Genomic DNA, 8,961 nt, shown 5'->3' with positions numbered 1-8,961 from the left:
TTACCAGTTGCGTTGAGCGAGGTTGTCTTTTGTTAGCACAACTCTCCAAAGACACCACATGAAAATCTTAATTGTCAGTGATATCTTTGATTTCTAGATTAGTTATCCACGGGAATCTCTGAGTGCGAGAGTGCACGGTACATAGTGTCAAATGTGAAGGATCTAGATGTAGTGAGATTTCAGCGAAAAACATCCCTTTCTTCTGTCAAGTTAACCGAATCCAAACGGGATAGAAGATGTTACCATGACATTAAGGCGCAGGCCAATCAAAATCCCGCTCCACTTGAGTACATGTTGTCATAACCAAATCCGGTACTCTGTCAACCTAATTAATAGCGCACTCATACAATTGTTAATCATATTTGTATGTTGTGCCATTAATATGTGTTCTACGTTTCTCTCTCACAAAAGATGTTGGAGCCCATACTACAGCCCTCTGTAATTCTACACCCCGTTTTTTCTCTCTCCTCCAGCTAAACAAAAATCTTATAAACTGCCTATTACACATCCTTTTACACTGTATCTTAGATTCTTAGTACGTGAGACATTCTCTCTCTTTTCTTTAGAAAGATCCTTTCCCTACCTCAGTATATTTCGGGCACGTTTTTGGAACTTAGAGGCAGTAGAGTTTTTTCTTTTTTGCTTGCAATTTTTTGTTGGGTACCTTACCAAGCTGACCCCTTGGTGAGACAGTAGAGTTTCGGCAGCTGGCTGTTGCACAAGTAGTGATAGAGATAACCAGCGAAGCATATACGTCCAGTTAAATCGATCGGGAGCATATAGTATTTGTTTTTGAAACGAGAAATCTCACATGGAATATGCACGATTTGAATAACTTGAGGTTGAGGAATCCTCTATCAAGAAACTCGAAATCAATCAGCGAACTAGATCAAAGATTTAAACAAGAGAGGACAGACCAAATCTCCGGTAAATGTAAACCAGCATGTCTTCTGGTTAAGGAATAATACCATCGGCCACACTCAACTAGCTAAGAAGAGATCAATCTTATCCAACACACAAGAGTCTGAAACAAACAATTCATTTCACATGAACCGCAAAGCAGACATTGGCATACCGAAAGGAAATGCTAGCAATCAAGTAAAGTTGTCGAGTGACGAATCAGCGGATCCGATCATAGCCTGAGAGACAGGTCCACCTCGTCGGCGGCGTGCTCGAAGGCACCGTAGCCGTACTCCGACGGGGCCCTGCCGCGCTTGCGCGCCATCTCAGCAAGCATCGGAGCAGCGGTGTTGAGCGGCTCCGTTGTCCTCGCCTTCACATCCGCGGATATGAAGTCGCTGTCACCGGCGTACCCGCCCGGCCTTGCGTCGTGCGCCGCGGCAGGCGCGCCGCCCGGCCCATGCGCGCGCGTGCTGGCGGCGATCTCCCGCCGGCGCTTGGCGACGCTGCGCTCGTGCTTGTGCGCGTTCTGGTGGCCGCCGAGCGCCTGGGAGCTGCGGAACATGCGGTCGCAGTAGACGCAGAGGAAGAAGCCGCCCTGCTCCGCCTCCGCCTCCGCCGCCGTCGCCCAGGTCATGCGGAGGGTGAGCTCAAGGTTGAGCTCCTGCTCGCCCTGCTCCCAGTTTACCTGTTCCATTGAAGGCACAGAGACCTACAGTAAGTGACTACGTGTGATGCTTCTGTGTCGCGCGTGAGAGAAAGAGAGCCAATGATTTGTGGTGCTAAGCAAAGGAAACTATATACCCCACGTGCCACACCTAACGGTTACTGTTCCTCGCGATCAGGCTAGTGACCGCAGCCTGTGTTGGTGTGGACGTACGTCGCGCACGTTTCCCCGTCATTTGCTACGTCTGTGGCGACGGAAGAGCACCTGGCCGAACCGGACCAAATAACTCCGGAGTATAATAATCTTTCCCTAATTTTTAATTTTAATTTTAATCTCCCCCTAATAATAAAGCACGGATTGGGTCTCCGGATTCACCGTCACAATACGCTTTCTTCTCATGTCATAATACGTTTTTACAGTTTGTATGGATAAAATCGTAATATAAACAAGGTGGTACTAATAGCACGTTCGTCCGTCCGACCTGGTTCGTTTTACATGGACCTCCACCAGCGATCGCTCGCGTTTGCGCTGCTTGGGCTGAGCTCGTGCGTCGCCCACATATCCTGGCCCATTTAAGACACATGAGAAGGATACGATCGGCGAGCACATATACTGCAGCTAAAAAAATAAAGCCAATGATCCTCGCAGGGATCGAACACAAAACATCATGCAAGAAACAACCCGCAACTACCAGCTGAACTAGCGCCCATTATCTATCACTATCAGCCGAATTTTCCTTATGTTAATCCGCTTCGCCCGTCTAGCAGAATTTCTAGTTGATCTATTTTGGGCCTCAGTCCATCCATCCATCCTCTGCGACGTGGCCCAAAATTACAGTAGAAATAATTGCTCGATCAAACTCCTAATCCTAATCTCACGAACTGTTCACAAGATAATCCCATATCGTTTTTCTTTACAAAATCCCACCAGTTTAAATATGTTTGTGAGCTCAAGACAATAAGCAGCCTCGAATCAAGGATTCTTTCAAAGATGGAATTAATGGGAGAGAGACCCAACATATATTGCCCTAATTAAGCGGAGGGAAAGACCTTATCATTAATAAAAGGAGAGGGATTGCAGAATTATTTAAGAAGGAATCAGCGTTAAACGGGAATTGAGGGATACCATGCATGATTTAAGAAGGAATCAACATTAAAGGGAATTGAGGGCTGCCATGCAAGATGCGTAATTTAAAGGGTGGAGATCAAATATACTTGAATGGGCTGGTGTTTAGTCTCGACCAACAATTCTGTGTAGCGTTACTCGGAGGGAAACTTATTTGAGAAGAAATCCAAATAATTCTGTGTAGTCTCGACCAACACAGAATTTTGATGTCTCGACCACTTGAATGGGCTGGTTCGACCAAATATTCTGTCTAGCGTTACTTACCATTTTTTTCTCAAGCATTCTGACTTGAGAAGAAATCCAAAAAGATGACAACTTATTTCATGGAGGAGCTGATGGCTTCATGACATCAGAAATTATCACCATCCTAAGTGGTACGTGTAGGGTGTAGCTCACGGAGAGTGTCCCTCATGGCCAACTCGACGGGATTAGTTTTCAAAGTATAAACACTCCCTTGCGCTGGCGTATCTCAATTGCAGGTGTGTCATGTAGAGGTTGAGATCACCGTGTTCGAATTGGTCATGTTCGAACATTGCCTTCAGAGGATGAGACACCGTGGCAACTATTGATGAGGATGGGAAGAAGTATAATTTCAACTGGAGCACATAGACCTCTGGAGGGTCATGAGTTGTGTTTATTGAGATAGGTGCAAAGGATTTTTTGTAAAGAACTAGGGATTGTTTGTTCAAATGCAAAGGAGTTATAATTCATTATTTCTAATGCTTAGTGAGATTTTTTCACGACAACTTACAAATAATGCCTTTAAGATTTAAAAATTAGAGGGCCTTTTAAGATCAGAATCGTCGTATAAAAATCGTCTCAAAAGCATTGTATATGTAGCATGCCTCTTAATGTACAACTGGGAAAAGACTTCCTCGCCTGCAAGCGTTGTAACGCTCCGCAACGCATCTGGGGACGAAGCCACATAAATCTCTCCTCACCCTAATTAATTTCTCTCCCCGGTGAATTCAAGGGTGGGCCCAAACTAACTAAACACCCTCCTAATTCAACTATGGGGCCCACACTAACTAATCTCACCCACCTGAATTCGTGTGAATTGGCCACACTCGTACAATTGATATGAAGTATTACTAGACCTTGGTGCGCGCCTTCCTGCCGTTGCCGGGTGGCATCATTGAGATGTTCTTGGGACATGTTGCTAGATATTTCGGTGGATACGTCACTATATCTCCCGTTGCAACCCACGGGTATATGTGCTAGTAATAATAAAGCATGGATTGACTCCGTGGGTTCACCGTCACAATATGTTTCTTTCCGTGATTTTACGCTTTCAGTTTAAATTTAAAATATATTCGAAGTGATACTAAGTTTACGTTAGGCCGTCATCCGTTGCTCCCTGCCTGGCCCACGTATCCACCAAACCAATCTGCGCAGGACTCTAAGCCACACAACGTGGTTAAGCAGCACCGAGCCCTGACGCCCCACGCCCCGACCCGTTTTTCGCCCAAGAGAGTTGACGGCCGTCGCCGCACCCGACCAATACGACGAGGCCGGCGCGCCACCTCCCAGCTCCTCCCATCCCCGATTCGGAGCACCAGCCTCTTCTCCTCCCTCCACCACGATCTGGCAGCAGCACCAGGAGCTAGGCCACCGGCGACCATGCAAATTTGTCTGGCTGCTGTTTTGCTAATAGAGGAGAGATGGTTAGGCACTACTGCATGCGGCGGGCTTCAAGATCGGATCCACCAGCAAACCCCATCTCTGCATCGACACAAGTTTTGTCGGAGCACACTCGCCGAACGACGACGTAACGGGTGGCTGGGCGACTCATCAGCAACTCCGGCACCTCTCCAGCTCCATAGCCACGCGCCTGCAGCATCGTCTACCCATGCACCCACCTGAGCGGCGAGGAGCAGCAAAGGACATGCGCATGGAGTAGCTCCCGCGTTGATTTCCTTCGCGTAAAAGTACGCGGATCTCTGGATGGACAAAAGCTATATGCGTACACAAATCTCTGATGCGGGCGAGCGGACTTCAGCCGACTTGGATATATACGATACACGGCGAGCAACCACCGGGCACACGACCCTCAGCCATGCCACATGCATGCGTGGCCTCCAAAGACACGTGAACACCCACAGAATCACTGCGTTTGCATGCAGCCGGCGTACGTCGTGTGCTACTCATGCCGACAATACGGATCACATCAGCATGCAAGCATACAACCGACCGCGTCACGCATGATACGTCTACAATATTGAAACACCAGCCGGTACACCGACACCAAGACAACATCCACGCCAAGTAGCCACCGAAGGACTGCACCTAGCGATTTGCATCAAACCACTGATCTCTGCACCAACCCCACGCCACGACGTTCTGTATGATTGCATCACACTAAAGAAAAAAGAACTATTCATCAAGCACGTCTTCGAGAAGCGACTCGGACATGCACCATCCACACACACCAGCTGTTGTGGAAAGAGATGCAATTCTTCACCTACTTTTCCGGTATGACACCGCATCATCACTTCATTGCCACGACGGACGTCTCATAATCATCGACAAGCCGCTGCAATGCCAGTCGATTTACCCAAGCTACTTCAGCCATGATTGATTTTAGTGGCGCACTGGGAGGAGACAAACAAATATGACAAAAGCACGAGATGAAATAGGAAAAACGATGTTGTGAGAAAAACAGATGTGCAATATAAACATAAACATTTTATAATGGTGCTAAGTCTCTTTTTTTTTTGTTGCAACGTACGGGTCTTTTTGCTAGTACGTACAACGGCAGAGAGATTATGGAGACTTGTGTGGCCGACGCCGGGCAACCGGGACGAAGGCGACAAAGCTAGGCCGAGCGGCGGTGGACAACGCAGAAGAATAAAAAATGCCAGAAGAATAGAAGGTAATGGGGCTTGGAAACGGACAAGGCGTATTGTCTGTTGGGAATTGTAGTGTATCTGCATACGCTGTATATATAAATCGTACACAGTCTAAAAGGTTCTAGCGTCGTGTGAGTTTGTTTGTAACCCGATTTGACAGGTTGTTTAGATAGATCTCAATCTCAGTATAGTTGCTAGGGTAGGGATTAATCTGTACAGCGTAACAAACCCTATCCCATGTACCCTGTTGCCTGTATAAACATGCAACGCGTCTGTGCTAACGCGTTCGTTTCACACAATCCTTTTATGGTATTCAGAGCTAGTTCCCCTCTCACATCCTTTTGGCCATGGCTAGCTTCAGCTCCTCTCTCGCGGCACCAACACTCATCCGCACCGCTGAGAAGCTTCACCGTGGGAACTTCCTGGTGCGCATGCAGGCCGTAGCGACCCAGTTCTCTGCCTACCTTGACCCTGAGCGATACGCTCCTGCGTCCAAACTCGCCGACAAGGACGACAAGCCCACCGATGTGCCGAATCCGATGCACGAGATCTGGCAGGCTCATGACACAAGTAACGCTGTTCAAGTAAATCTACTGTATTTCTATGTTTTCTGTAAACTAATGAAGATGTTTCTATTTATGAGTGCATGTTTTATCAACTACTCCCATCTTCATGTTGACACCGTTCTTTGTTAACCTGCCATCAAGCTAATGATATTGTGACAATGTTGAAACGAGCCAATGTTTTGCTAACTGTTTTGCCTCCATAATTTCACTGTTAAGTAATGCTACCGTCTTTCTATCATTTCCGATGAAGCTAATGAAGACTTCACCCCGTTGCTACTTCTGCAAATGAAGATCGTGTTTTAATTCAAGTAAACAAGAGTAATGTCAATCGTACATTTTAACGGAAATAGTATGGCTGTCGTGTTTTTTCAATGTCAGATCTTCTTACTTTAGCCGCCCAAACCAGCGCCCGCGGGACCGCCTGGTCCCGCCTTCCGTGGCCGGCTGTGCTGCCACGTAGGCCTCACCGCCCCACCCTACTTTCATTGTTGGTCAGGTCATTTCTCTACTCACCCACACCTTCTGTTATTCTCCGGCGACGGCAACCTCACATCGCAGCCGAACCAGTCAACCCTCGCACTCCCCTTCGCGCGGGCATCCAATGTCATGTCCTCCCCGACTCCGGGTCATTCCCTTCCTAGGCCTCGCCGTCGTCCACCGCTTTGGTGCTCTCGGCGCGGCGTGGTCGACGTGGTCACGAACGACAACCATCGGAAGAGAACAATATGTGGTGAGGCTGACAGTTGGCACCCACCAGCTACATTTTCGCATGCAAGGAAGTACCTCATTATTATTTGTCGAACCGGACTTTTCCCCTTTCCATTACTTTCATAACGAAAATACAATGTCTCAGGAACTGAAACCAGCAAGGCTAGAGAGAAAGAGAAAAAGCGAGGCTAGAGAGAAAGGGGAAAAGCGAGTTCGGGGCAACACCAGGAAACCCACTATCTGCGCTTGTCATCAGGAAAGTGCCTCATTATTACGTCCAAAAAATAATTCCACACTAGTTACATCTTCTGTAGCACCATAATAATTAAGCTACAATGATCCCCTACTAATGGTGCCATGTCATTGCAATTGATGTTGCTAAATCTTACTTTGATTCAAACACAATCCAAATTTAAATTTAAATTGAAGTCAAATAATTAAAGTTTTCAAATGTCAAAACTAAAATGTTCATAATGTAGTAAATATTACATAGATAATTATGATGGAGAAATCAACTTTTTATAAAGTACTTTAATGCCTAAAAATAATTAAAAACATGGGCTAAAATAATTATTTAAATGCCTTCTTAAAATTTTAAAAATGCAAGCTACTTTATTTTAATGCCAAAATTATTGTGGCGGTGGACTTAATTATAACTCTAATTAGGTGTTAATTTTATATTTTGTAAAACTAAAATAAATTGAAACTAAAAAAGAAAACATAAAATAAAGAAAAAGAAAAAACAGAAGATAAAAATAAAGAAAAAGGAAACTTTCCCCTGCCCCCTAGGCCTTCACCATCAGGCGGCCCTACCGGCCGACCCACTTGCTTCCTCCCCGGTTCATCCAACCGCGCCGCTACAGGGGCACGGTCGTCCCCAACCATCTAGCCGGCGCCGACGGGGAGGGTATAAGACCACCCTCCCCGTGGACCCCTCGGTCCCCACGCCTCCACCCGCTCCACTTCCCCCCACTCCCTCTCGCTCCCTGCTCCAAACGGGAATAGCTCCCGAGGACGCCGTCGCCACTCCACCCATCACCCTCCCCACCGTCCTGCCTCGACCAGCTTCACCGAGCCTCGCCGCCCCGTTTCCCAGCACCGGGGTTGAGCTCCCGTCCCCCTCCTTTCCCCCTCAACCCGCTTCCACTTACGCCTGCCCCTACCCGCGCCACTGCCTTCTGCAACTCGCCCCGTCCGCTCGCGCCGCCCGCCGCAACCGCCCGTGCTCGCCGCTACCTCCTCCCCTCACCCAGGCACTACTATGGAAAAGCCTAGCAATAGCACGGCTTAAATGCTTATTAGTAGCGCAGGTTAAATGCTTATCGGTAGCGCGGGTAGCCGCGCTACTGATACGACGCTACAGCTAATGCTTATCAGTAGCGCGGTTTGGCCCGCGCTACTGCTACCTAGCAACAGCGTTGGTCTGCAACACGCGCTGCTGCTAATAGCTGCAGCGCCCTTGAACAAAGAGTGCTATTGCTAAGAACACGCTGTTGCTAAAGCCATATCCCGCGCTACTGTTATTAGTTTTTGAAAAAAAATCTGCTCCATATTTTGTGCTGCTGAATATTGTTTAGGGCTTTATACAATAATCTCTAGCATATCATACACATACAAATGTAATCATAGCATATACATACAAATAGTGTCATCAAATCATGTCATCATCATAATCATCATCCAACACAAAGTGGTCTCTCGTCATCGTCTCGAAAATAGCAATACAACTCTCGAATACTTGCAACTACATCGTCATCCATCTAAACAATGATATACGCGAGAAGAGCTATCACTATGAGTGAGAGCGGAACTATGCAGTACATGAGGCAGCGGTTACGAGTCCTCTCCCGCGCTAGCGTGAACCTCAAGTAACTAGCTTCGGCTTCTTGTCTGCTTTTGAAGCCTTTATGGCCGGCGCCCGAGACCCCATCCACTTGCGCCTAACACTCAGGCCACTCGTCGTACACTCCCGGAACCTTCCCTTTGTACACAACGTAGCACTACTTCTTCGCCATCTAGAATCTAGGTACCTGTTAGAGATGCATCTTCATCAAGAGAGTGTACAATCATATGCAACAAAATATACTAGTGCAACACGAAAAAAGAAAGGGTTAGCAACTAGATGCAACATATAGTACACAAACTA

General features: G+C 47.2%; 1 protein-coding gene across 1 annotated transcript; it reads right to left on the bottom strand.

The window, feature by feature from the left end:
* Positions 1–876: 876 nt before the first annotated feature.
* LOC123107079 (zinc finger protein 3) lies at positions 877–1,644 on the bottom strand. Its single transcript, XM_044529085.1, has one exon. It carries the CDS (start codon positions 1,595–1,597, stop codon positions 1,133–1,135), a length of 465 nt encoding a protein of 154 aa, XP_044385020.1. The 5' UTR covers positions 1,598–1,644; the 3' UTR covers positions 877–1,132.
* Positions 1,645–8,961: the final 7,317 nt, after the last annotated feature.

This window comes from Triticum aestivum, chromosome 5A (genome assembly GCF_018294505.1).
Source record: "Triticum aestivum cultivar Chinese Spring chromosome 5A, IWGSC CS RefSeq v2.1, whole genome shotgun sequence".
Classification (NCBI taxonomy): Eukaryota; Viridiplantae; Streptophyta; class Magnoliopsida; order Poales; family Poaceae; genus Triticum; species Triticum aestivum.
This window is presented reverse-complemented; position numbering and strand designations above follow the sequence as displayed.